A 27,749-nucleotide genomic window follows, 5' to 3' on the forward strand; every position below is an offset into this window, starting at 1 on the left:
AACTTTGAGTCCAACACCAGACCCAGACCGTGATCATGACCCTAAACCCTGGACTTAGGAATGAGGACCAGACCATCTACCTCAGACCAGAGCTCCAGACCCAACATCAGGAACTCTGAACACAGACCCAGGACTGGGATATCCAACCAGGGACCCAGTCTGGACCTAGAACACCTAACAGGTCACCATGAATTTGGGGCTTGAACAATTGCAGTCACGCTCCAGGCCCTACCCCAGCCCCATTCCCCACCCCTCCTGCTTTTGACCCAGCTCTTGCCTCAGGATTCCTATGCAGGACGAGGGAGTCTGCGCCAACTCCCACTCTCTGTGGACCAGCTTGTAGACCCAAGTCCCTGGCCTGCACCCCCACCCATCCATGAAATCTTTATGGACTCATCATGATTCCACAACATGGAATCAAACCTCTCTCAGCCTGGGAGGACATAGGAGTGTCAGTGCTGCCTGGTAAGGGAAACTCACTGTACCAAGAAGACTCTGGGGGTGGGGGTAGGAAGTTCCATGTGTCTCAAAGCAGCACCCCCTATCTCATCTCAACAGATGACAAGATCTCTTCCCAGCCCTGGGCACATGGGGCTCAAGCCTCATGCTGTTCATAGGCCAGGATCCAGGAGCCTTTTGCAAAGCAGAGTTCCCTCCTCTTCACGTTTCTCAGGCCACCTTCTGAGATCAGAACCAGAGCACATCAGAAATAACAAGGTCCCTTCTCAGTGGACAACACTACCATCCTCCCAGATACTCAGGTCAGAACTCCAGGCATCATCCTTAATACTTCCTTCGCCCCTGGCCTAATCTCTCACTACACCCTCTAGTCTGGCCTGAGAATCTTCTTAAACCTGCCCACTTCTCAGGATCCCCTAGTTGCTGCCCTGATGCAGACCCTGACCAGAGACACCTCTCCCAAATCTAGACCGGATGGAGTTACCAAGCATTTGGGGAGCTGCTGAGAGTGGGGAGGGGGGGTAGAGAGTCCTAGGCTCTGTGTGCCTTCTTCCCTGGCTAATGACTGCTCATCCACCTCCCACCAGGTAGCCTCCCCCAACTGCCTGACCCCAAACTATGCACATCTCCAGTTATTTTTTTTTAAGATTTTATTTATTTAGTCATGAGAGACACTGAGAGGAAGAGACATAGGCAGAGGGAGAAGCAGGACTCCATCCGAGGACCCCGGGATCACGCCCTGAGCCAAAGGCAGACGTTCAACCACTGAGCCACTCAGGCATCCCTGTACATCTCCAGTTCTGCACTTAGCACCTACTTTCTTGATTTGAAAACATCATTATTTGCAAAATGTATCATTTCAAGTGTTTGATGGGGTGGGGGTGAAGGGGTGATTGAAGTTTTCTTAAATGTTTATATCAATTGGAGAATGGATCCTGATATTGGAAACGCTGATGTAAAAAAGCAAAAAGAAGGTAATACAGTCTCCAATTGTAACTGATGCTCCCAGTTCACTCTTGCCCCACTGCCCACAACAGGACCAGACACAGAAAGGCAAAGCCCGTGTTTGATGAATGAATGAGTGACTGATTGAAAGAGCTCCAGGGCCCAAGATGGCACACTGAGTTTGGGGCAAAATGGAGCTGGAGGCACACAAGGATGCCACAACAGGAGGCCTCTAACCTCCCCTCTGCCCACCCCATCCCGACTCTTGAATTCTTAGGGACTGACTACAGCCACATACTGGCTTGGGTTTCCTGGAGCAGACCCTATTTTAAAAATTCTTCCTGAGAGCACCTGGTGGGCTCAGTTGGTAGAACATGGGACTCTTGATCTCAGGGTTGTAAATTCAAGCCCCAAGTTGGCTGTAGAGATTACCTAAAAAATAATAATAAGGGGCACCTGGGTGGCATAGTTGGTTAAGTGTCTGACTCTTGGTTTCAGCTCAGGTCATTACCTCAAGGTAATAAGATTGAGCATTGCATTGGGCTCCACACTCAGAGGGGAGTCTGCTTAAGACTTTCTCTCCTCTCCCCTCTCCCCCACACCCCAGAACACAAGCTCGCTCTCTCTCTCTCTCTCGCTCTTACTCTCAAATAAATAAATATTTTTAAATTTAATTAATTAATCAGTTGATTAATTAAATTCTTCTTGATGAACTTGCCCCTGTGGGCAGCTATCCTAATCCAGGAGATGGATCTACCTTCCCCCCACACCTGAAAACCCCATCCCCACTTCTGCCTGGGGCTCCAACCACAACCCCAGCAGACCTGAAGCTGAGATCCTTTGAGAGAGAGCCGGTCTTCTCCAGGGCAGCCCTCAATGGTTACCGGAGCCCCAGAGAGCAGCGCTGGAGCCTTGGGCGGGAAGAAGTTGAGGGGAGTCCCTGGCCTTAGGGAGGCTGGTTTGGGGGATGATGCTGCCCCCTGGTGGTTGAGGGAAAGCTGATTGTAAATTTGTCTCTTAGGGCTAGCTTCAGTCGTTTCTCCTCTTAACCAACTTTGTCAGGTCCCCAGACCTTGTCAGCCTCTGGCTGGGATTGCTGGGAGTGAAAGAGAAGTGGAACCCCATCTTTGCCCAACTGGCAGACCCATGGACACACCATTACCTGGCATCTCTCCCAGATGACTAATAGGTGTTGCAAACTTAATGCATCCCACACAGAGCTCCGGCTCCTACACTCAGCCTGTCCAAACTGCTCCTCTCTCCCACCTACCCATACCAGTCATGGTTCCTCCTTCTTCCAAAAACCTGGGAGTCACCCTTGATTCCTCACTTCCCTTACCTGCCCCTGCCCCCACTCACACTGTCATGCAGCCTGTCCTGTTGACTACCTAATGTGTCTGCTCCCAAAGTATGCCCTGAATCCTTCCACTGTGCCCTGCCAAGCTTGATTCAAGCCCCACCACCTCCTGCCTGGTGCTGATACCTGCACCAGCCTCCTCACTGGGCAGTTTTTACAAGCCGGAATCAAACCCCACCACTAATGACTACCTTTGCACTAAGGAAAGATATACCCCATCCTCCATGGCCTATAAGACTTACACTGTCTGGGGCACCTGGGTGATTTAGTTGGTGAAGCATCTGCCTTTGGCTCAGGTGATAATCCCAGGGTCCTGCGGGAGCAGGGAGCCTGCTTCTCGCTCTCCCTCTGCCTGTTGCTCTTCCTGCTTGTGCTATCTCTGTTAATAAATAAATAAATAAATAAATAATCTTTTTTAAAAAAAAGATTTATTATAGATAAATATAAAAATCCTTTTAAAAATTTTTATTTATTTATTTATTTATTTATTTATTTATTTATTTATTTATTTATGATAGGCGTAGAGAGAAAGAGAGGGAGAGACACAGGAGGAGGGAGAAGCAGGCTCCATGCAGGGAGCCCGACGTGGGACTCAATCCCAGGACCCCAGGATCGTGCCCAGGGCCAAAGGCAGGTGCTAAACCGCTGAGCCACCCAGGAATCCCCCCATAAATAAATAATCTTAAAAAAAAAAAAAAAAAGATGTACATGGTCTGGCTCCTGCCTTTCTTCTTCTTTTTTCTTTTCTTTTCTTTTTTTTAAAGATTGTATCTATTTACTTATGAGAGAGAGAAAGGCAGAGACATAGGCAGAGGGAGAAGCAGGCTCCATGCAGGGAGCCTGACGTGGGACTGATCAGTGGGACTGATCAGTGGGACTGGATCCTGGGTCTGGATCCTGGGTCTCCAGGATCACGCCCTGGGCTGAAGGTGGCGCTAAACTGCTGAGCCACCGGGGCTGCCCCTTGCCTGCCTTTCTAACTTAACTCTATCTTCCCTTCCCCTAACCCCTTAGTCTCTGATCTATCTGGTCTTTCCTCTGTTACTACAACGAGCCAAATTCATTTCCACCTCTGGGGTTTTGACTTTATAATCCCCTTGCCTGGAATGACTTTTATTTTCCTCCTTTCTGGCAAGGAAAGCTCCTGTTCATTCCCTATCTCTGATGAGATTGGGCACATTCAGGGTGGTATGGCCGTAGACTCACTCCCTATCTCTTGAGCTGAGAGGTTCCTGCTCAGGGGGCTCTCTCGTGGTGCCCCTGTTTGCTGTGGTCACAGCCAGGTCACGCTGTCCTCACATCCAACATGGTGCCTGGCACAAAGTTAGGATTGCAAAGAGAAACAGGATTTAGTGGTGGCCCAGTCCTGTAGAGACAAAGATCTTTAAATCTATACCTCCAGTTAAGCTGGCAGAGCTATAATGTAAGGAGGGGGTTGTTCAGAAGAAGAGAGTTAGGGGAAGTGTTGGAGAAGGGTCAGGGAGGGCAGGGAAGAGATGGGGAAAGTCTTGAACTTTTGACATTGTGTGCATGAAGCATGAGTGAGGTTGGAGTGAGGACTGACCTGTGCCAAGACTCAGGAGTACCAGTTACCTCCTGCTGGGGCCTCCTAGGCTTTGAAGCTTGGGGTGGGGGCCCTTCCCTGACCTCACCAGGTTGTTGGGATTGATGGGGAGAAACTCCTGCCTCACATGGACAGCCACCTCTCTGATATCTGGGGCTTAGTGCCAGGCTCTGGCTGGGATGCCCGGAGCTCACTTCACTCACTCACTCACTCACTCACTCATCCAACAATGTTTGTTGAGCTCCTACTACATGCTGGGCACTGATGCTTGGCCTTGGGGACCCAACACAGGGAGAGACAAACAGTGAACCGCGGAGCCACCCAGGAGTCCCAATAAATAAGTCAGGGAAACCTCCAAGGAAGGGCGGTTTTGCCGGAGCCAGAAGGATGGGAGGGAAACAGCTTTGTTCCCGGGCAGGGAAAGGGCTTTTCAGGCGCGCGCGGAACAGTAAGTAGGTGCGAAGGCCCTGAGGGAGGAACCGGCTCTAGGTCTCACGAGGCTCCGCTCTCCAGGACGACGGTCCAAGGCGCTGCATGGCCCGCTCGGCCCCGGGCACCTGGCCACGATCCCGGATCCGCCGGACCCGCTTTCTGGAGCAGCGCCTCTCCTGGAACCCTCCAAAAGGCCACACAGGCCCCGCACTGCCCCGTCCCCTGCCTCCCTTCCCGCCTCAGGAAGAGCCTTAGCCCGGACTTGGGCTCCGCCTGTGGCCCCAGACTACCCTGGCCATGGCTCCGCCCCCGCCCCGGCGGCGCCCCGCCCCCAGCCTCCGGGGCGCCTTGGCCCCGCCCTGGCCCACCCACCTCCGCGGCGCCCCGCCCCCGGCCCCGCCCCCGGCCCGGCCTCCGCGGCTCCCCGCCCCGGCTCTCCCTAGCGCGCGTGCGCTCCGCCGCCCGGGGTCGGCCTGGCGCCGGAACCCGCTGGGTGCGCGCAGAGGGTGTGTGTTCTTGGCCCTTCTGGCTCGTCTGTTTGAAGCGTGGTCTCATAGTCCCCACGGGCCTCACGGTGTGGCCAGTGGTACCTGCTGTATCGAGGAGAGGGAGGATGAGTGTGGAAAAGACCTGGAGTCAAATCCTAGTGTGACCTCCTACTGCCCAGGCTGCTTGCCCCAGCCAAGTTACTTAACCTTTCTGAGCCTTGCCTTTCTCATCCTTGCCCGCGAGCCTGACTTCACGGATTGCTTTGAGGATTAACGGAGGGGACGCCTGGGTGGCTCAGCGGTTAAGTGTGTCTGCCTTCCGGCTCAGGGCGTGATCCTGGAGTCTCGGGATTCCTGGAGTCTCAGGATCGAATCCCACATGAGACTCCCTGCATGGAGCCTGCTTCTCTCTCTGCGTATGTCTCTGCCTCTCTCTTTCTGTGTCTCTCATGAATAAATAAAATCTTTTTTTTTTTTTGAATAAATAAAATCTTAAAAAAAAAAAGGATCAACGGAGGTGCTGTGTGTGTGCAGTGGTGGGCTGGAGAGATGGCTTGCTGCGTGGCCATTGTCACACGTGGAGTATGGGGGCCACACTTGTATCTCCCTCTAGGCGTCCTTTGTGGCCTCTTATCTCTCCTTTCTCCCCTCTCCCTCTTTCTCTACTTTTTCTGGATCTTTTGGGGTGTTCTCTCTCTGCATCTGTCTTTTTCTGCTTCTGTCCTTGTGTCTTACCATCCTAGCACTCTCATGACACACTCTGGGGGGACAGGGCAGCTGGACCTTCCTGCTCTCTGTAACTCTCTGGAATGGGCAGATGGCAGAAGCAGAAGCTAGCTGAGTGCTAGGCTGAGAGCAAACCCAGGTGCTCCCGACCTCAGGTGCCTGCTCGCACTATTTCCTGCCCACTTGGGTGTCATTGCTGAGCTTTCCTTCTGGGCCCGGGGAACGTGGAAGGGTGGAGGTAGAATGGGTTTCTCCAACCAACAAGTGCCAGGCCTGCTCTGCTGTGGGCCTCCCAGATGGCACTTAGCACAGAGCTGCTCTGGGAGGGAGGGAGAGATCAATTGTTCCTCCCCTCCAAGGCTAGCTACATGTACATATACTGCAAATGAAATGCAGGGATTCCTGGTTCAAAGATTAAGAATTCATGATAAGAAAAAAAAAATCCAAGATGGCAATAGAAATTAAGCTGAGCGTGGGGTCCTTCTGAACACAGGGCGCTGTAACAGAATGGATCGCTTACCTATGAGGTAGGTTCTGCCTCCCTTTCCCATAACACCCACCTTTCATTATGCCCTGTAAATGTCCTTAGCCTACTACTCCTGGAACAGATGAGCAGGGAGGTTGAGCTAGCTAAGGCTAGCCCCACCCTCGAGGAGTTGGAGCCATGGGAGAGGGGTGGGTGCTAAGCAGGCCTTGAGAGCTAGGGTAAAGTCTGTAATCCCTGGCCTAGTGTTCACATATATCCCAGCTCTGCCACTGACCCTAGAGCCTTTGCTTCACCTCTCTGAGCCTTGGTCATCATCTGTAGAATGAGGGCACCTGCCCCCTGGGCTGGGGTGTGAATGAAATGTTATCACATATACACAGAGAGGCTAGGGAGGCAGGTTGATAGGACTGACTCTAGGGCTAGCCTTAAGGTTGGTTTTATTAGCCAAGACACTTCAGCTAAGATGTTCAATATCTATAACTCAGTTCCTCACATTTATTTATTTTTAAAGATTTTCTTTATTGCTTCATGAGAGAGAGAGAGAGAGAGAGAGAGAGAGAGAGAGGGAGAGAAGCAGAGACACAGGCAGAAGGAGAAGCAGGCTCCATGCAGGGAGCCCGATGTGGGACTCCATTCCGAGGCTCCAGGATCATGCCCTGGGCTTAAGGTGGCACTAAACTGCTGAGCCACTGGGGGTGCCCCATTTATTTAAAAAAAAAAATTGTTTTATTTGAGAGTGAGAGAGTGTGTGTGTGCCAGCTCATGAATCCGGGGAGGGGCAAAGGGTTAAGCAGACTCCCTGCTCAGTGGGGAGCCCACTATGGGGCTTGATCCCAGAACCCTGATATCATGACCTGAGAGGTCAGACACTTAACCAACTGAGCCACCCAGGTGCCCCTCAATTCTTCACCTTTATTTTTTTTAAGATTTTATTTGTTTATTTATGAGACACAGAGAGGCAGAGACATAGACAGAGAGAGAAGTAGGCTCCATGCAGGAAGCCCAATGTGGGACTTGACTTCAGAATCCCGGGATCACACCCTGAGCCAAAGGCAAACACCCAATCATAGAGCCACCCAGGTGTCCCAGTTCTTCACCTTTATATTGAGAACACCAATGGTTGGGTTGCTGTGAGGATTATATATTACTACATGTAAGTGCTTATAGCAGTAACCAACACTTAGTAAGGCCCATTAGGTGCCAGCTACTTTTATTACACTGTTGTTGCCTACAAGAGGCACCGAATGTCCAGGTTAGTCCGTTTCGGGGGTAGTGGAAATGAGAAGGGCTTCTGGAGGAAGAGGTTTGAAGGAAAAAATTTTTTAATATTTTATTTATTCATGAGAGACAGAGAGAGAGAGAGAGAGGCAGAGAGGGAGAAGCAGGCTCCATGCAGGGCGCCGGATGCGGGACTCGATCCCGGGACTCCAGGATCATACCCTGGGCCAAAGGCAGATGCTTAACCACTGAGCCACCCAGGCATCCCTGAAGGAAAATTTTCATCTTTTTTTTTTTTTTAATTTTTATTTATGTATGATAGTCACAGAGAGAGAGAGAGAGAGAGGCAGAGACATAGGCAGAGGGAGAAGCAGGCTCCATGCACCGGGAGCCCGACGTGGGATTCGATTCCGGGTCTCCAGGATCACGCCCCGGGCAAAAGGCAGGCACTAAACCGCTGCGCCACCCAGGGATCCCAAATTTTCATCTTAAAATACAAGCCTGAGCACCACAAATGGGTCATTCAAGTCCTCTTAGAGGCACTTATCATGTGCCATTTTACAGATGCCAGTGGCAGGATGAGTTTACCAAGTTTAGATGTGTACCTAAAGGATTATTTTTAAGATTTTTGTGTGCGTTTTAGGAAGACTAATTCATAGCTGGATGTTGGTTAGATTGGATAGAGTCCCGCTCCTCCCCAAACGAAGAGGCTGGTAGCATTAGTACAAGAAAGAAGTGTAAAGTTGTAGGAGGTCGGGGATCCCTGGGTGGCTCTGTGGTTTAGTGCCTGCCTTTGGCCCAGGGTGTGATCCTGGAGTCCCGGGATCGAGTCCCACATCAGGTTCCTTGCATGGAGCCTGCTTCTCCCTCTGCCTGTGTCCCTGCCTCCCTCTCTCTCTCTCTCACGAATAAATAAAATCTTAAAAAAAAATTATAAATATATAAATAAAGTTGTAGGAGGTAATGGGAAAAGTGAATTTTGAGAAGGTGGCAACAGACTGCACTGGGAGGGCTGGTCCCTGGGGGTCCCAGCTACTGGGAACATCACTTATTAGTAGCAAGCTCTGCACCAGCTGCCGTGGTTGATATGGTGAGTAGCATGACTGACCTCTCCTCTTGTAGCTTCCTGGCTGGCTGGGGAGACGACTTGGGCATCCTAAAAGCTAATAGGATACTGTGGGAGCATAGGACTAGTCTTTAATAGGGTTGGAGATGGCTGTCCGGAAGAAAGTAATGGTAAGTTGAGGCAGGTGAGCCAGAAGAGAAAATAGCAAAGGTCCAGAGAGGGTAGGACTGAAAAAATGTAGGTATGGGTGGAGAGGATGATGAGGGGCAAATGGGGATGAGGAAGCTTGAGGCTTTTGTCCTAAGAAACACACTGATGGGTTTTAAGCCAAGTCAAAGCTGTCTTGTAAGAAAAATGTTCTGGCTCCCAACATGGAAGACAGGGGTTGGTCTGGAGGCTGGGAGGCAGTCAGGGCCTCTTGCTATGGTCAAGGTTCCAGACAATGGTGGCTTTGAGTGGAGTGGCAGAGATGAGGTAACCCAAGAGGCAGATGGGTTTCTGAGATACGATGCAAAACAGACACTCTTCCTTCTTTCCCTGGCAACATCCAAACATGACCACATCCATATCCATCCTCAAAGAAACCAGTATGAAAGCAACTCCTCGTCCAAGACCCTGTCCTTTTCTAGAATGTGCAGGTCCTTCACGGTCAGCTTGGGGAGTAGGGTGGTCAGGGATTTCCCACTCCCATGAAGGTAGTGGTGGAAGCCTACTCGGGACCTCCCAGATGGGAGTTCAGCTGAGGTGCTGCCATCAGGGGTGAGGTGGTGGTCGACTGGCAGCACCTAGTACACCCATCTAAAGGCTAAAAGCTTGTACTCACCAAGCCAAACAAGCAGCAGCAACATGTGGTGGAACAAATGCTGACTACAGCCTGTCTGGTCCAGACCTGGCCCAGTGACCTTGAGCAGGCACCGCTGAAGTGCCAGTGCTGCAGCTTTGGCAGAGGGAGTTTGGCCTTGAATCTCCAGGAGATGGCAAGATTAGAAATCCCCAGGTCTTCTCAGGACAGCACTATGGAAGGGGCTTGGGGACTATGGTGATTCAGGCAATCGCATTTGCACATCCATTAAAAGGTTCACCTTGATAAAGTAAAATAGTATGGTGTTTCTAGAAACAAGTCATGCTTTTTGATATAAAAGGAAAAAAAAAAAAAGGAAAGGGAAGTAGTACAGGGACATAGCACTTCTGCTGCTTCTGCTCAGAGAAGAATGAAACACGTAAATCTTGGCCTTGGCCCCCAGCACCAGAGCCTGAATGACCTCCTGACACTTTCACACACTCACACCAAGGCAGAAAAGGTTTTTAGTTTTAGTTTTTAAAACCTTTTTATTTAAAAGAGAGAGAGAGAGAAAGAGAGTGAGAGAGAGAGAAAGAGAGAGAGAAGCAAGGAAGGAAGGAAAGGAAGGAAGGAAGGAAAAAAAGCAACCCAGAACCCCAAACCCAAAACACCCAAATCAAAATATTTCCCACTGGAGGCTATTTCTTTTTTGTCTTTTAAAAATTTTATTACACAAATATCTCCCATTCCCATGTGTCAGAGGAAAGATGTCCTTGCTCTTTCTAAAACCAATAGTGGAGAACGTTTAGAAAACAAAAGTCCAACTAGCTTCCCTCCTTCCCTGGCCCAAAATAACCCCAATGTCTCAACTGAGATAGCAGGACTTGTCCCCTTAATGCTTACATTTAATTTAAATTTTTTAGCACAACATTGGAGATTGACTCTAAATCAGCAACAAAAAATATATATTTACAATATTTCTCCGAAAAACAAAAAAACACAACCAAACCCTTTAAACATAGTGACTTTAGGAGTTTTATTTATGGAGCAGTTATTTTTTAATCACCAAGTGATTTTATATTATATATATATAAATTTTCTTCCTTTCCTTTGTGGTTTTTCGCCCCGGTGCTTGGAAAGATGGAGGCGGGGTGTCTGGCCCTGCGTTCTGAGGGCAGGCTCTCCTGGCAAGGCCACATCTCAGAGCAGATTACAGGAAATGCGATGGGATTCCCGGGATCCTCTGTCCCCAGAGACATTTCTTTCCTCCACAGGGACTAATAACCCTCACCTCTAAAAACCATTTCCCCCCACTCACAGTCCTAGAGAAAAAGGAAACCCAGCAAGGGCATCATAGGTCCATCTGCTACCACTCCTGGGCTCCCTTTCCTGCTGACCAATTTACGTGCGTGGTAAAAATGCTTGTTTTCCCAAACCAGAAACAAACAAAAATAAAAACTGTCCCCCACCCCCCCCAACCATCAGCTTGGAAATTTCTGTGGATGAAATGTCCCAAAGTCAGAGGCACTCTCCCGGCACAATCCCTGCTCTGAAGGGGTCTCTCCACCTCCCCTTTTATAAAAAGACAACAAAACGAAACAATCTTTTCAGTACTTTCCACAGGAGCAACCAAAAAAAGGCAGGAAGCTTCCAATTATAGGTCATTAACAATAATATTAATAAGGTTTTTGCTCAATACCCAGGGTTCTTTACAGAGAAGTTCCCCTAACTGAGGCACTCTGGAATAAGTCACTGGCATTTCCTCAAAGTTTCAGCCCCAGCTCACCGGGGCCTGGAGACCAATGGAAGGGGCAGAGGGTCATGGGAGCAGACTGCTGCTTTTAAAGGTGCAGCCAAGACAATCAGCAGATTGGAAGAAACAGACACAATGCCATCCCTTACCAGGACCCAGTTTTCTCTTAGGAGGCCAGTCAATGCCAGGCTCAAAGCTGGGCTAGGTGGCAAAGAGGGGGTCCCTCTGCCTCTATTGCTTTGGAAGTGGCAAGTGTGCAGTTGGCGTCTCTCCTCAGGGTGGCTCACACTTCAGACCCCTGGTGCCTGGGCTCCTTCCCCTCCCCTGGAGGGTTTCAGGAGGAGGAGAGCCTGAGACTGGGCTGCAGGAAAGGGGCGAGGAAGGGAGGGGGTTGGAGGATGAGAAGGCGGGGCTCGGTTGTGCTATCGCTATCCTCACAGATGGGGAGCAGAGTGCAAATCCGCATCTATCATTTATAAGCTCTTGCCACAGGCTGCTGCTATTGAGCATCTCCTCACACACTTAAATATTGACCCAAAAGAAATTCCGACCGACCTTTCTTTTTTTTTCTTTTTTCTTTTTTTTTTTTTTTTTTTTAAAGTGCAAAAAGCTCTCTGCTGCCCTAGAGAGAGGATCTTTGGACAGGCCGTTCAATGCAAAGTAAAAGGGGGCAGCTGATGGGGCTTGACACAGGGCGGTGGAGCGGGAGACACCATGCTCCCCTCCCTCCCTCCCTCCACACACACGTGTAATACACTCAGCCACACACACAGAGGCACATGCACACCCCCTTCCACGGCTACAGGCAGAGAGGGCAGGTGACTGGCTTCAAAGCAGGACCCCCCACCCTGCCACAAGGTGCCAGATCAGTGAGCCACTGGGCTAAACACAGGCCTGGGCTCTGGGGGCTACACCACACTGGACGCCCAGAGCCTGCTGGGAGGCAGGTGGGGACCTAGCCAAGTTCTCTGCTCTCCCCAGCTCGGGGAGATAGGCTGTTCCCTCTGAGGACATGCATCCTGGGAAAGCCCTGTCCAGGCAGGAAGGAGGAACATGTGGAAAGGGCAGTGGGAGGCTGAAGAGGGAGAACAAGGAAATGGTGCCTGTCTCAGAATCTGCCTAGGAAGCAATAAAATGGGGGTGTCCCTGGGGTACACAGTTCCAGCTCCTCTAAAGAGCTTCAACCCCAATAAGTGCAATAAGGACCTCATAGAGACTAGCGGGCAAGTCTGGGGTGGGGTAACCTCTTTACGTGAACTACCACGGGCATCAGACAGGATCAAGCTAAAGGAAGGGGGAGAGCATGGACACGGATGAGAGGTTTTAGACACCTCAACAGCACCAGTATGATCGGCACGGGTCTGGCCTTTCTGGGGCTGCTGGCCCCTCCTGCAGAAGCCGGGAGAGTGTGGTGGAGGAGAGACACACACTGGACACCACAAGGAGAACCTGGCCACGGAGACAGGGCCGCTTTCTTCCCTGGAAATTTGCTCAGAACCAGGCACAGCTGGGGACCATGGATGGGGAGAAGGGCCCCAGGACCCGGCACAGATGACGGTTGCACAGACACCCCGAACTGAGAGCCCGGCCTCCTGGCCAATGAGCGAGCAGGCGGGCGGGCAGGGGAGCAAGCGAGCAGGCACCATGACTGCACACAGCCTGTGCTTTCCCCTCAGATTCGGATCAATTTGCTACTCCTTTCTCCTTGGGAGGGAGAGGAGCAGGCAGGTAAGCCTGGTGTCTACCACCCTCTCTGCCCCGCCTGTAGGGGAAGGGCTCAAGGGACAGGAGAGCAGAGAGGGAGTGTGACGCTGGCCTCAGAGCCCGTGCAGGGTCGGGGAGAGAGGCTCTCCTGGCTGGGGAGTCAGGGGAAGATCGGTTTCCTGTTCAGTCTGGGCTGCGTGTATTTTAGCTGATCTTCTGTATCAGCTTCTCGTCAGACAGGCAGTAGAGACTGTTGATGGACAAGTCTGAGATGAAGTGCTCGCAGGCTTTTCGAGTGATCTGCTTGCATCCTCGAAGGTCGATCAAGGTGACATTGGCGATGCGCCGTAGGTAGATCAGGGTCTGATCTGTCAATTTATTGCAACCTGTGGGGAAGTGACCACAAGGACAATGCTGTGTACACACAGCCACAGGAGCCTGCATCTGCTGCTCAGTTCCCAAGCTCTTTCCCCCTTAAAATGCTAAAGCAAAAGCCCCCTTAGTTTCATAACTACTCGGCTCAAAGACCAGAAGGATCTCATGAAGACTCCCTCACTCCCTGCAACACAAGGCTGGCCAAACCACAGCCGATGATGGCCACCTAACCCTTGGGCACCAGACAACTATTTGAGGTTTCCATCCCCTAATCAGTTAAAAGAGAGAGAAATCCATGTCCTTGTCCAGATATGAGGAAATGACATAATTTAGTTCAATCAACAGACCAGGTTCTCTGTTTTACTGGTCAAACTCCAGGCAGAGCTGGGCATGGTCTGTCATGAAACATCACAGTAGCGTACCTGCCATGTTGAGCTCTGTGAGGGAGTAGCGAGTGGAAGACCCGACAGCGGTGAGCAGATTAGAGGACTGATCTGTCAGGTGGCTGCAGTGACTGAGGTCGAGTCGAGAAAGGAGGGGCATGTGGCGAATGATGAGGCGAAGTGTGGCGTCCGTGATGTCAAGGCCTGCCAGCCGGAAGTCGGTCATGTTCCGGAGTTTACTGCGATTGTCCTGACCTGCACAAGCAAGGAGAGAACCTAAGTCAAAACTTTTCCCTCTAGTCCGGCTCCAAAATTGCAGACAGCTCAGCTCCTTCCTAGCCAGGCCTCCTTGCAGAGGTTAAGCAGAACTGCCCACACCCAGCCCTGCCTGCAGGGAGTGAGCGGTGTGTGGGGGCAGTTTCTAGGAAACCAGACACGTTTTCTTTCTTCTCAGCTGCTAGATTATGCCTCACTTACACAGTGAAAGGGTATGTGTGCAACGCTCCACCCCTCTCCATACTCCCACACTTTTTTAGACCACTTTTAATGTCCTACCTCAGCCATGAAGCTTTCCTGGACTTCCTCAGGATTATACTATCTGGGTCCCAAACTCTAGTACCTCCTAAGATGTATTCCCTCCTTTGTCTGTAGGCAAGTAGATGGATGTAAACAGTAACCTGCACTTATACACTCTGTTCTCCATTTGCACATACCCACAACATCATTTCTGACACTTCTTTAGTTTCTGAGGACAAAGTCTGTTGAAAGACAAAGCTACCGTAAGATGAATGCAGAGAAGTCAAGCCCAGAGCTTACCTGGTTTATCAGCCGGTGGAGTCAGCAAGTCCCGAATTTGAGGGTCCTTGATTCCTACTGCCCACCGAAGATCAAGGGTCCTGAGAAGGGGGCAGCTGGAGGTGCTGAGGGCAGAGACTGCAGACCAGGAACAGCCTGCTAGGAGGAGGTCTTTCAGTCCTGCAACAGGAAGAGATATAGACATGCAACCGTATACTCTATTACACTGTCTTGCTTTGGTGGTAAAACCAATTACTCAGTTCCTACCAGAGCAATGTGGTAAGTGTGAGAACTTCCTATCTTCCTAAGACCTCAAAATGCTGAGGGGAACAAGGCATTCTATGGGCCCGACCATGGCAGTATCTTACTCAAATCTCTTCAGTGGTTGTGCCCACTCTCTTCATTGTCTGGGGTGATAATCGTCTAGTCCAGCTAGTCTGGAGTGGTGCTTTGGGGACTGGCAGTTAGGAGGCCCTGGGTGAAGCCCCTGCTAAGCAGGAAGAGGACAATGGCATGGGACTGCTGCCTGAAATTGCCCTAAAGCAATTTTAGGCAGCAATGCCTACAGCCAGCTTGCTCACCTGGCAGCCTGTTGACAAGCCACGTCAACTGTTTCTTGGAGATGTTGGTCCAACTGAGGTCAAGGCTGACTGGCTGCCTCTTGATGATGCCACTGAGAGCCTGGGGTACAATAGCCTTACACCTACTCAAGTCAATTTTTGTCCAAAGTCTCTTGTCGCAGCACCTGTGACAGAAAGAGAACTGGCCGTCAATAACCCAGTACCCCTTATTGGAGGAGCTCCCATCAAAGGGTGCTGCAGGCTTTTGGATAAAGAAGAGCGCCTAGAGAGCTACCCTGCCTATGCTCTTCTACAAGCAGACAAGGACCATTCCCTATTTTTTTTTTTTTTTTGCCTCAGAGAAAAGGGCTTGCCCTCTACGGCAACCCTCTAGGTTAAATAGTAGATAATGACCAGTTAACCAATTTACTCTGGAAGGGTTAAGAACACAATTGTTAGGAATACACAGCAACCAATATACTATAACCCCTCATTTGCAGTAAAATGGTATGGCTCCCACCAAAGCTTGTGGAAGTTAAATACTAAAAAAAATGATTTACTGCCTGAAGTCTTAGGCTGGCTTCCATTTTCTCCCTTGTCAGTCATAGCCAGCTGCCTGGGATGCAGGGCATTCCTCGGCACAGCTACAATCCATCCTGCCTTAAGCTCTACAAAGAGCCCATTACTGTATCAGGCCAAGAGAGGCTCTTTATTATCAGGCCAGGAGAGTCTTCTCCCTGTCTTGGGTTTCTGCTTCAGTGCTGTCCTTTTTATTTTCTGGTCCCATCCAGGACAGAACTAGAAGGGAAAGGCCTGCCTTTCCACTGCAATCTACAGTCCGTAGGCCACAAATAGCACTGCAATATGCAGGCTTCTGTTTAATATTTTACAGCCCTTGCCCCCAAGGCCAGCTCAGAGTCTGGTCAGCAGGGGAAGGGGAGACAGCATATAGTACAAGTCTTATATGGCTTGGCCTGGAAACTGAGGGATAGAGCCAGGCAGACCCATTGGCCCAAAATATTAGGAGAATTAGGTAGGTCATATATTAATTCAGTTTTGGGAAGTAAACTTGTGTTTGCAGAGAATGATGTCTTTATTTAAAGACTGAAAATATTTCACCAGTGGCACATGAGACTTGTATGGCAAAAACAAGCTACTAATGATAGAGTAGTGAAGCTCAGAGTTTAACACCTATCAGAAGCCCCTGGAAAACATACAGATTGCCTGGCCCCACCCCCAAAGGTTCTGACTCAGGAGTACTGAAACAGGCCCCCAGAATCTGCATTTCTAACATGATCCCAGTAAGGAACGTGGTGTACCAGTTGTCTAAGAATTACTTACGCTCTAAGAATTACTGTAATTGGGTTCGACCCAGACACAAGGTATGGGTTATGTCCTAGGGTCTAGGAGCTAAAGGGAAAATAAGGCCCTATGGAAACGTCTGTTTATCATCTTGAGGGACTTTTCCCCCTAAATGTTTTACTGTTTAACTTGAGAAAAAATGGTAGGTCTCGTTAGGAAGGATGAGTTAAGTCTTAAGTTTCAAAACTGGACCCTGCTTCCTGGAAAGGAATTCTGGGCCAGACTTGGGGGATAAGAACAAAACCTGGAAAACTGTGAAAACATTCACATTTTTTGGAAAGCATGTCCACCTCTTTCACGAGACAGAGAGGTAACTGAGGCAGGGGCTTAAAAGCAGTCATCAGTGTCACCAGCAAAAGAAGTGACTGGCACAGAGTCACACTCTCAACAAATGTGTGATGAGTATTTGAGAGGGGGAAACTGATGACTGAAGTTTTAGCAAAACTGTAAAAAATCCATCCCCCAAATCAGTTTCAAGTATCCAGTGAAGAGAAATGGGAAAGTATGGAGCAGGGAGAGAAAGCAAAGGGCCAAATTTTCCTGAGGATATCTGTAGGCACAATGGCCACATCTTTAATAGGACCCACTGTCTAGATGGATTGACTCAATCCTTTGGGACCCAGCAAGCCTCCAGATGCCAAGGCACATGCAGTTCTCATATGGAAAACCTGCCACCTACTCCCGTACCCCTACTCCTGATCCCTGTATCCCTGCTCACCATTTATACCACGTCTTGCACACTCGCATACATTCACAAAGTTCTCTGCGGCTGAGGTAGCGGAAGACAGACATCCAGACCTCCCGCTGCATCCAGCTTTCGTCTCCATCCTGAGCCCAACTGCCCCGGCCATTCAGCCTGGCTGCACCCCCCTCCTCTGCACTGTCATCTTCCTCCTCCTCCTCCTCCTCTTCCTCCTCCTCTCCCCCCAGCCCCTCCTCGTCCCCACGCTGGGGGGTTCGGGCTGGGCAGTGCTGCACTAGCACACGGGGGGAATGGCGAAGGTTGGCAGATGAGGCCGTGATGGCCTGCAGCTTGGGCACAATGGATGTCCCGTGGAGCTCTTTGGTGGGCCTCTGTAGCGTGACAGTGAGGTACGATCCCCGGATCTTGGCTTTCTCAACTTCAGACAGCTCCTTTTTGCCGCTGGGATTGTTCTCCTTTTCCCGTACCATGGTGCGCTCTGTGGCCTGCAGCCGCAGCAACTGCCGCCGTTTGAAGCGCTCATCGCGGCTGGCACTGTGGTGGTCGCTGGGGCCAGCCCCAGGGGATGACCGAGTCACCATACCCCGGGGGGAGACTGGGTCATGGATGAGCTGCAGCATAGAAGTGGGTGAGTGAGGCGGGGGTGTGAGGGGCTCATCGCAGCTCCGCAGGGGCCGCAGGACTTTGGCTTGCACGGCTTCTTCATCACTCTCTTCAATTTTCCGCTTCTGCAAAACAAGTCCCCCAAAGCCCCATCAGTGCGTTACTCCAAAACCCTCTAGATTTACAGTGAGCCTCACTGTTGTTCTGAGGAGACTAGATGACAGACTAGACTGCTTCTCTTCTATGGGGAAAGGGGTACCTGCATGCTAGAGGGTGGTCACCTCCTTGGAGTCTGCAATATGCCTGGATCAACAACTGTGCTCAAGTCTGTGCCGGAGAGAGCTGATTACAGAATAAACCCTTCAAATAAGTCACTTGGGAATCTACCTGTGACAGAAAGGTTTGTGTCCAAGTACAGAGGAGTGAGATCTAAATTTGGGCTGCATGATTCCACAGCCCACTTTATTCATCTCTTGCCCCAATTTTTGGATTATAATTCCCTGGATAAAGATATCCTTTAAAGAGGCCACAACTTTACCCCTATGCAATCTGACCATTTTAAATTCTGTCTCTAATTTAGCTCCTTCACCCAGGAGATGCTTCTGATTGTAGATGCTTGTGGTAGAGGAAAAGCATCCTACATATACCGTTTGAACTAGGACACAGAATCTGACAGCAGTAAACACCACTTTCAGCTCCACCAGCATCTGAGCCAGGCTGCTGCTTCTACTCAGCACCCCACCCTATCCCTAGAGACCAACTGCAAGTAAGATAAAGCAGAGAATGAGAACCTCTGTGAGGAACTGTGATGCTCCAGAGGAATCTGTGCTGGATGAAGAAGAGGAATTTGGGTTCAGTGAAGCCAACATTCAATAAAGGCCTACAACCTCATCCTATGACACCTGTCTTGTCCTGGAGCCCACCGTGACTGATGTGATAATGCGGAACCAGTGTTCCACTAGGGATCAGCGAACAGTGGTTCACATTTTCCTCAAGGAGACAGTTTCTGTCCCTCAGCAACAAGCCCGCTCCCTTTCCTCTGTACCTTCTTAGAGCATTATGGTTGGAAGAGAATTGATCATCTTTTGGGTGCTGGCTTTTACAATGCAAGAAGGTTAACACTAAAACACAGCATCCATCAACCCACCTGCTGCAGGAGGGAGGCATACGCCCACCACTGGTGTTGCTGCCAATGAAAAGAGATATAAAAGCTCCCAGTGTAAGGAGCAGGGGTAAGGAGAACTTCAGCACTGGTCAGCTCTAGAAATCTCTGCACTCCAAGAGAGACTGAAAATTCAACTACCTCAGCGCCCAAGTGGGAAGAAATAGAAGACAGGAAACTTGTCCCTACTCCTGTGCAATGCACCTGGAGGAGACCACCAGGGCCTGGATGGCTGCCACTAGGCCAGCTGCCTCCTCCATATATGCCCTCAACAGGTCTCGTTCTTGCTGGCCTGAGTAACTAGAGTCCTTTTGGCCCTCTGACATTATCCATCAGGCCAGCAACCTCAGCTACACAGGGCCAAGGTTATGGCACTGGTCCCCTTGCAGGGAGGGGCTGCCTCCGTAGGACATGTTTGGGCACATGGGTGGAGCTTTCTGCAAGGCCACAAAGGTGAAGAGGACAAAAATGTTGGGCCTGCTTAACTGGAAACTCCAGCACACGACTGTACCTACCAGCTGCCTCAGGTTACTGCCTTCCCTCTAGTTTCACTCCTCAGGAACAACTGTTCTTGCCTCACTGCTCTCTTCACACAACTCAGCTGTGCTACCTCTTTTTCTAGGGTCCCAGAGTGTAAAAAGACCTCAGCAATTTGCAGACCCCAAGTAGAACAGTATTCAGTACTACAAAAAAGACAAACACTAAAAACTCAAAATAAAAGAAAAATAACCAAAGGAGGGAAGAAGATGTCAAACACAATACAAAATAATCTGTGGGTCAGAAAAACCATATGAATAAAGTTGCAAAAGCAAATGTATTCTAGCCATCCCTAAGCTTGAGGTTTCCTTTTTTCTCCAGTGGAAATCTAGAAAAAGCTCCCTTACCTGGGCTTTCTCCGAGCTGTCCTCCTGGTAGCACTTTGGACACTCCCAGCAATTTGGCAATTCCTCATTAAGCAGCCCCTCTCCATCCATCTGAAAGAAGACAGAGATGTTAAATTAAAAAACAAAACAAAACAAAACGAAAAAAACAAATGCCCTTGTTTAAGTCTCCTTTATCAGACAATAACAGCCACATGGTTGAGAAAAATCTGGAAGTTACTCATTCATAAATGCATTGGCCCACCGGAGGAAAAACCCAGCCACAGGGAGAATGGCCACCCTCTGTCTTGGTTACTTGATCAACTTAGATTCCATGAGGAGATTCCCAAGAGTTTGGGTCAATCTGGAGTCTCTCCTGACATACAGATATATATATATCTCATTATATATATATATATGGGGGTGCCTGGGTGGCTCAGTAATTGAGCATCTACCTTTGGCTCGGGTCGTGAAACCGGGGTCCTGGGATTGAGTCCCGCATCGGGCTCCTGCATGGAGCCTGCTTCTCTCTCTGCCTGTGTCTCTCATGAATAAATAAATAAATAAATAAAGTCTTAAAAACATTTATTTTCCTGAGAGTCTCATGCCACTTTGCAAAAGGAACTGATCACACAATTTGGAAGGTGCCAGACCTCATCTTGATAGTGGGGCATAGTAATTATGACTGCTTGGGTTCAGACACTAGTGGCTTAGTCTCTGTGACTCTATGTTCTCATCTGTAAAGTGGGGGGTAAATAACAATTCCTATCTTATGGGATTGTGGTGAGCATTAAATGAATTACCTGTTAAGTGTTTAGGAAAATGCTTGGCATATAGTAAACACTTTTTTTTAATCAACATGGAGATGATATCCTATTTTATTGATCCTAAAATGCATATTTTTTCACACCTTGGGATCCTTGGGTGGCGCAGCGGTTTAGTGCCTGCCTTTGGCCCAGGGCGCGATCCTGGAGACCCGGGACGAATCCCACATCGGGCTCTCGGTGCATGGGGTCTGCTTCTCCCTCTGCCTACGTTTCTGCCTCTCTCTCTCTCTCTCTCTCTCTCTGTGACTATCATAAATAAATAAAAATTTTTTAAAATATTTATTTATTTATTCATTCAGAGAGAGCGAAGAGAGAGGCAGAGACACAGGCAGAGGGAGAAGCAGGCTCCACGCAGGAAGCCCGATGTGGGACTTGATCCTGGGTCTCCAGGATCACACCCTGGGCTGCAGGCAGCACTAAACCGCTGCGCCACCAGGGCTGCCCATAAATAAATAAAAATTTTAAAAAAATGTTTTCACACCTGAATATTTCTAAAATTGGGCTGCTTCTCACAATTAACAGTATCTTACAATCACTGTCAGCCAGGTGGCAGTCATGATATAGTTGTCCCCTTTGGAAAAATCAACAAAATATCAGCAACCAATGTTCTTTAAATTGAAAGAAATATGAAGAAACAGGGTAGACCTAACTTCACAGGGCTGTCTTAAAGATGTAAACAAGAGAGGTGCCTGGGTAGCTTAGTCATTAAGCTTCCGACTCTTGATTTTGGCTCAGGCCATTATCTCAGAATCGTGGGATTGAACCCTGTATTGGGCTCCATGCTCAGTGAAGTTGCTACTTGAGATTCTCTCTCCCTCTCTCTGCCCCTGCTCATGCACTCTCTCTCTCAAATAAATAATCTTTATTTTTTTAAAGATTTTATTTATTTATTCATGAGAGACAGAGAGAGAGAGAGAGAGGCAGAGACAGCGGGAGAAGCAGCCTCCATTAAGGGAGCCTGATGTGGGACTGGATCCTGGGGTCTCGGGATCACGGCCTGAGCCAAAGACAGATGCTCAACGGCTGAGCCACCCAGGCATCCCTCTCACATAAATAATCTTTAAAAAACCAAAAAACCAAAACAACAACAACAACAAAAAAAGGGTATAAACAACAGAATGCATGTAAAACAGAGGTTCCCTGGGGGCCCTGAGTGGCTCAGTTGGTTAAGTATCAACTCTTAATTTTGGGCTTGGGTCACGATTGCAGGGTTTGAGATAGAGCCCTGCACTGGGCTCCGAGCTGGTAGGGGAAGCCTGCTTAAGATTCTCTTTCAATTAATCAACCAATCAATCATGGTTCTCCACCCCAACTACATCTTAGTATCACTTAAGGAGCTTCTGCACAGGGTCCTTGCTTTTTTTTTTTTTTTTTTTTTTATTCATTTATGATAGTCACAGAGAGAGAGAGAGAGAGAGAGAGAGAGAGAGGCAGAGAGAGAAGCAGGCTCCATGCACCGGGAGCCTGACGTGGGATTCGATCCCGGATCTCCAGGATCGCGCCCTGGGCCAAAGGAAGGCGCCAAACCGCTGCGCCACCCAGGGATCCCGGGTCCTTGCTTTAAGAGTTGATTGTGACCTCTTAGAGATTACGTCAACTTCCCTATTACTTTTTCTTAGAGGTCTTCAAGTGCATACCAAGACTGCTACAGAATAAGCACTTATTAAGTGTTAGCTGATACTATTCCTCTCATCATCTTTCAGGAACTAATATCCAGAGATACAGAGAAGTACGCAGTGGAGATGATTAAAGGCATGAGGCATTCCAAAACAGACCTGGCAGTTCCACAATGGCCTGGAGACTCCAAATACATTCTTTGGAAGCCAGACTGCAAGCTCCATGAGGACAGGAACAGGGACTACTATTTTGTGTCCTGAGCTATCCTCAGGGTCTAGCACAGTGGCTGACACACAGTCTAGACATCTGAATCAAGGCCAGATGTTAGACCATGACATGACCCATAGCTGACAGTCCAAATTAGGGATGCTGGTAGCCTCTTATGACAGATTCTCACACTCCTCTGTTCTACTCAGTGCCTTCAGACATTCTACCAGCTAAGGCCTCAGAGGCCCCTTAGGCCTCTACTCACCTGGAGGCAGCCAGGATGAACAATCTCATTGCAGATACAGCATTCCATGAGTTTCTTCTCGAAGTCCTGTGTCTCTTCATTTTGATCCACCTCTCCACAGAGGGAACACGTGACAGAGTGAGGCAGTCTGGGCTACAAGAAGACGAAGATAGAAACCAAAAAAGAGCAGACTTAGATCCTTATCGGTCCAGCTTCCCTTTAACTCAAGATGGGTTCTTCGTTTCCTGTAATTCTCTTGGGAGCACTCAGGGAACATGGAAACCAGTGGAGGAAGAAGACAGGGAGAACGAGAAACCTATAGAGACCAGTTTATTCTCCCCAGTCTGTCATAGGCCTCATAGGTCCCTCCACTTGAAGAGGGATGGACAGCAGTGATGTGCTCCTGGAATACTGTGTTCTCATCTGAAAACTGGGTGAGCAAGGATGAAAGATTAAATAGGATCATTTTTAGTATTAGGTTATCTTCCTTCTGAACCCTGAGAGAAAAGGGACAAAACAAAGCAAGCCAAAGAGAATAACTTCTCCTTTCCATCTCTGGAGTCTCTCAAAGTCTCACTACCTATACCTCAGCCCCTTTGGTACCACCCCTCCAGGTTTGGATGCGAAATGTGCATTTTTTCACCAGAATGGATCTATTCTTATCCTTCTGGCCCATCCTTACACTTCTGGCCCATCCCCCCTCCAGCTCTCCCCCAAGGTCTTTACTCAGCATGCCACTTACTGCCAAGCACTGCCGAAGGACACAGGACTGCTTCATGCGGCCAGGTCCCCCAAACTTCTTCATGTCCCTGCAGTAGTGGCAGACACCACACTCTCCTTGCACACATGCCTTGCATTTCCGACAGCGTACTCGTCTCCGCCTGGCTCCCGACACTATAGGGGAGGCGGCAGCTGGCCTCACAGGTGTTAACCGAGGAGCTGGCTTCATAGTGTGAGGCTTTGTGATGGGGATGGTAGGAACCCGCACCTTTGGTCGGGCGGGGAATTTAAGCTGGAAAGAGAAAGCAGTGAGGTCAAATATATCAAGTTGCTTTAAGGACTGGAGAGGGTAGAAGATTACACAGCCTGGCAAACTATGGCCCATGGACAAATCTGCCCACTGCCTGTTTTTGTAAATGAAATTTAACTGGAACAGAGTGATGCTCAGCATGGTCTGTGGCTGCTTTCACATGCAGTGGCAGAGTTGAGAAACTGCCACAGAGATTGGATGGCCTGCAAAACCGAAAGTATTTATTATATTTACCTTTACAGAAAATGTTTGCCAATCCCTTCAGGCTATTTATTTCAGCTACATCCCTCTCACTCTGTTGAGCTGTGACACTTGCCCCTCCTTGAAGCTTTCTATGTGCCAAAGTCACTCCAAGGGCCCTCCATTATTTCCTTATCCTGAATATTATTACTCAGAAGATACTCATAAAGAAGACTATAAACTACTTCAGGGTGAGATGGATCTTGCTTATTTATTATTCTGAATCTGGTACATAACAGACACTCCAGTAGACCTTTAAGTTTAGAATACATCTCTCAGCTATATGTTTATAATTTTATTACTTGTATTTGTCATAGTGATCTTTTCGAGAACAAGGACTGGATCTTTTAGGTCTTTAATTTTCCATGGTGCCTTAAACATGTTTTTTTCTTTTCTTTTCTTTTCTTTTTTTTTTTTTTTTAAGATTTTTATTTATGAGAGAGAGAGAGAGAGACAGAGAAAGAGAGAGAAGGAGGCAGAGACACAGGCAGAGGGAGAAGCAGGCTCAATGCAGGGAACCTGACGTGGGACTTGATCCCGGGTCTCTAGGATCACGCCCTGGGCTGAAGGCGGCACTAAACTGCTGAGCCACCCGGGCTGCCCCATCATCTTTTTAAAAAGATTTTATTTACTTATTTGAGATTGAGCGCTCAGGAGCAGGAGGGACAGAGACACAGGCAGAGGGAGAAGCAGGCTCCATGCAGGAGCCTGATGTGGGACTCGATCCTGAGTCTCCAGGATCACGCCCTGGGCTGCAGGCGGCACTAGGGCTGCAGGCGGCACTAAACCGCTGCGCCGCTGGGGCTGCCCCCTTAAACATGTTTCTTACACAAAATATTCAACAGCCAGAAATGACTAAACTGTATAAAGGCCAGTCTCATGCAGTCAAGCATAGGCTAACTGGGACTCCTCTACCTAGGAAGTGGTTCTTTAATTTGTCTTTTAGAGCGATACACCTTAACACTCCTGGAATGGGATGGCTCTGCAAATTTCAACTGGGAAACACCGAAGAAGGACCTACGTATTTGCCAGACTCATGGACAGGATCAGAATTCTTACTTTTATTTAATAACCTTGACAAAGGACAATACGGGAAAGAATTATATGGGACCTAACTGAAGAGGCATGAAAATTCATAACTGGCAATTTATTAGCTAACAGGTAATTCCTTCTTTTTTCCATTTGATACTGAAAAATCCAAATTAAAGGTTTTTTTTTTAGTGTGCATTCATTCCATCATAGAAACACTCCCATCACTTAAATATATATGATTACTTTAACTAGTTAAAAAAAATATCTGTGAAATAACTGAATCACAGGGCCAAAACGATAAGAATAGATCCATTCTGGTGAATAAACGCACACTTTCGCATCCAAACCTGGAGGCAAGTTCCTAGTTTGATAGTTAAGAGAGTCACTTCCAAAGATAGCCAATTACCCTGACCCAAGAGTTAAAACAGAACCGAAAAATGATTTCCTGTCAGTTTATATTAATGCACCAAAAGCTGTCTGCCTCTAGTGCTTTTTCTTTCTGGAATGGTGATGGTCAGCCAGCAACATGCTTCAGCACCCTGAAGATCAAAAAGAATCATTTCTTACCTTATCCCTTTTTGGCCACTGTACTATAGGGACTCCAGTGAGGGCTAACTTGGGATCGCTGTTGGCAAGCTCCTCCAGCAAAATCTAAGGGTAGGATAGGACAGAAGAGGGGGAAGAAAGCAGGAACAGTGAACAAAGAGCCAACCACTCCCAGCAGCATTCAGACTTAGTCTCAGTCCCCAAGAGCAACATGGGAAGGGCAGGCTGGCAACTGTGTTTTCCTTTCATTTAGAGACTCACTGCAAAACAAATAAATTGAAGATGAAAGAGAAAACTCAAACTAGTGTGGTACTATCAAGACTTGTAATTTACCTTTGCTCCCAATCCCACACTTGTGATACTCACTGTACTGTTAGTATGTATGCTGAAGTAACTAGCTACATGGCGACAAGTGTTACTTGTCACCCAGTTCTATATATGGCAGTAAAACTTAATATTGCCCCTTTACTTTTCAGTATCAATGAATATTATCCAGGAGTACTGCCTTCATTTTGCAGATCTCAGCAAAGTGGCAAAAAAGGACTGGCTAATACTGGATTAATAGTATGAAAGGCAGAGTCTTAATGTCTCGATTCAACCCAGAGTTATATTCTTCTAAGGCTGGTTACGGAAATCTCAACTTCAAATCAACCAATCAATCAATCAATTTCTCACACACACATAAAGTAATTATTTGGCTTTATTCTTATAAATGGAACAGGAACAATCTTAGGGGCAACAGTTTTGATGGCTTTAACCAATCTAGTTTGAATGACTTGAGGACAATGCTACAGTAAGAAACTGCCACTTAAGTGAATCATACTAGTTGAGTGTTTTTTGGAAGACAGTCTTTATGTTTTAGACAGAAATTTCTGAGTCCCAAACCTTCTAGCAGATTGAAATCCCTTTTCCTTTAACCTCATGAGACCTAATGCAAAGGTAAAAGCAAAAGAACACAAATCCAGAAGACAAGTTACAAGATTCCTTTCAGGCTGCCCTAGTATATTAACTGTTTCAACAAAAACTAAACTTTGATCCTGGACAGTGAGCATGCCTGAGCCATTTTTAATAATCATTTCCATAATCCTATAGGCTCTATGCCTAGAGACCAGGACTTTCTGAAGCATGAAGCCCTTTTCTCCAAGCATTTTCATTCTTAACCAAAGGATCGTAACCTAAATCCCAGAGTTGGAACTCAGAAAGACCCTTTAAAACTCACACCCAGGAAGCTCCTCCACGAAGATCCCTTTTGCCAAGGCTCCAGATGCCTCTCACCCTCCCCCAAACTGATTTCATTTGCAGACGTTTTATTTACTTCAAGTTGCTATGGCATCCTATTCTGAAGCCTCCTGTTTAACACCCCACAGTGTGGGGGTGAAGAGGCGAGGTGCGGTGCCACGTGGGACTAGGCTCCAGTAGGGGCTCCTAATCTCCCTAGGGTGAAAAATTCAGGTCCATTCAAAATGTGTGCTAGGGAGTGTACAGTTCCCCTCCCCCATGTCGTACAGCCGAGGAGTAGGACTCTGCCCATTTCCTCTGCCGGAGAGCACTGAGCTGTCCACAAACAGGGACTTTCCACTTTCAGCAAAACAGACCGCACAGAAAGATCTGCGATTGTTTAAGAGTAGGAAAGGAACCTAACTGTTCACCAGAAGCAGTCTAATTCTACCTGCAAGATTTTTTGTGGGGGACAGGGAAAGGTAGGTGGAGAAACTGTGTCTGCGTGGGGGTGGGGGGCAGCTGTTCACACATAGACGACATAGTTACTGGGGTCTGTGTGGGTGTGGAGGGAAATGCAGATTTCCTTCCAAGCCTTATTTTGTTGGGGCCATACAACCAAGCTCACCCAGCTTCATCAAAAAAGGCAGACTCCAGATGAGGCCCTCCAAGAAACCATATAAAGAAGCCACCACCCTTCACCAGAGGGGGTTTGGGACGGGGAGCAGAGAGCGGGGGTGGAGTGCGGAAAGGCTGACGCCTATCTAGGCTCCTGGCATTCGGGAGAACATTCAAACACAAGCCCACACCCCACACATCACAGGAAGGGGAAGAGAACAGTGGGCGTCTGGACAGAGAAGGGAAAAGGATTCCCAAAAGCCAAGCGACCCAATTCTGAAGCACATCCCACCAGGAGAGGGAACAAGTGCAATGACGGCTCAAACAACACTAAGTAACCTGAGCATTGTCCTGGACTTGCCCGGTAGGCTGTTCTTCTGCCTCTTT

General features: G+C 48.6%; 1 protein-coding gene across 9 annotated transcripts in view; it reads right to left on the reverse strand.

The window, feature by feature from the left end:
- Positions 1-10,407: 10,407 nt before the first annotated feature.
- The window catches only part of KDM2A (lysine demethylase 2A), a 151,712-nt gene continuing 134,370 nt past the window's right edge, over positions 10,408-27,749 (reverse strand). For 7 of the 9 annotated variants that reach the window (XM_038563776.1, XM_038563775.1, XM_038563777.1 and 4 more), the window contains 9 exons: positions 25,548-25,631; positions 23,421-23,690; positions 22,700-22,831; positions 19,808-19,897; positions 17,174-17,886; positions 15,115-15,278; positions 14,555-14,713; positions 13,778-13,993; positions 13,185-13,366 (listed from right to left, as the gene is read on the reverse strand). In XM_038563776.1, coding sequence (XP_038419704.1) covers positions 13,185-13,366; positions 13,778-13,993; positions 14,555-14,713; positions 15,115-15,278; positions 17,174-17,886; positions 19,808-19,897; positions 22,700-22,831; positions 23,421-23,690; positions 25,548-25,631 — 2,010 coding nt within the window. Of the gene's footprint in view, positions 13,367-13,777; positions 13,994-14,554; positions 14,714-15,114; positions 15,279-17,173; positions 17,887-19,807; positions 19,898-22,699; positions 22,832-23,420; positions 23,691-25,547; positions 25,632-27,749 lie in introns of all 9 variants that reach the window. The other 2 variants (XM_038563773.1, XM_038563781.1) reach the window with 1 other exon arrangement.

Source organism: Canis lupus, chromosome 18, assembly GCF_011100685.1.
Source record: "Canis lupus familiaris isolate Mischka breed German Shepherd chromosome 18, alternate assembly UU_Cfam_GSD_1.0, whole genome shotgun sequence".
NCBI classification, from domain to species: domain Eukaryota; kingdom Metazoa; phylum Chordata; class Mammalia; order Carnivora; family Canidae; genus Canis; species Canis lupus.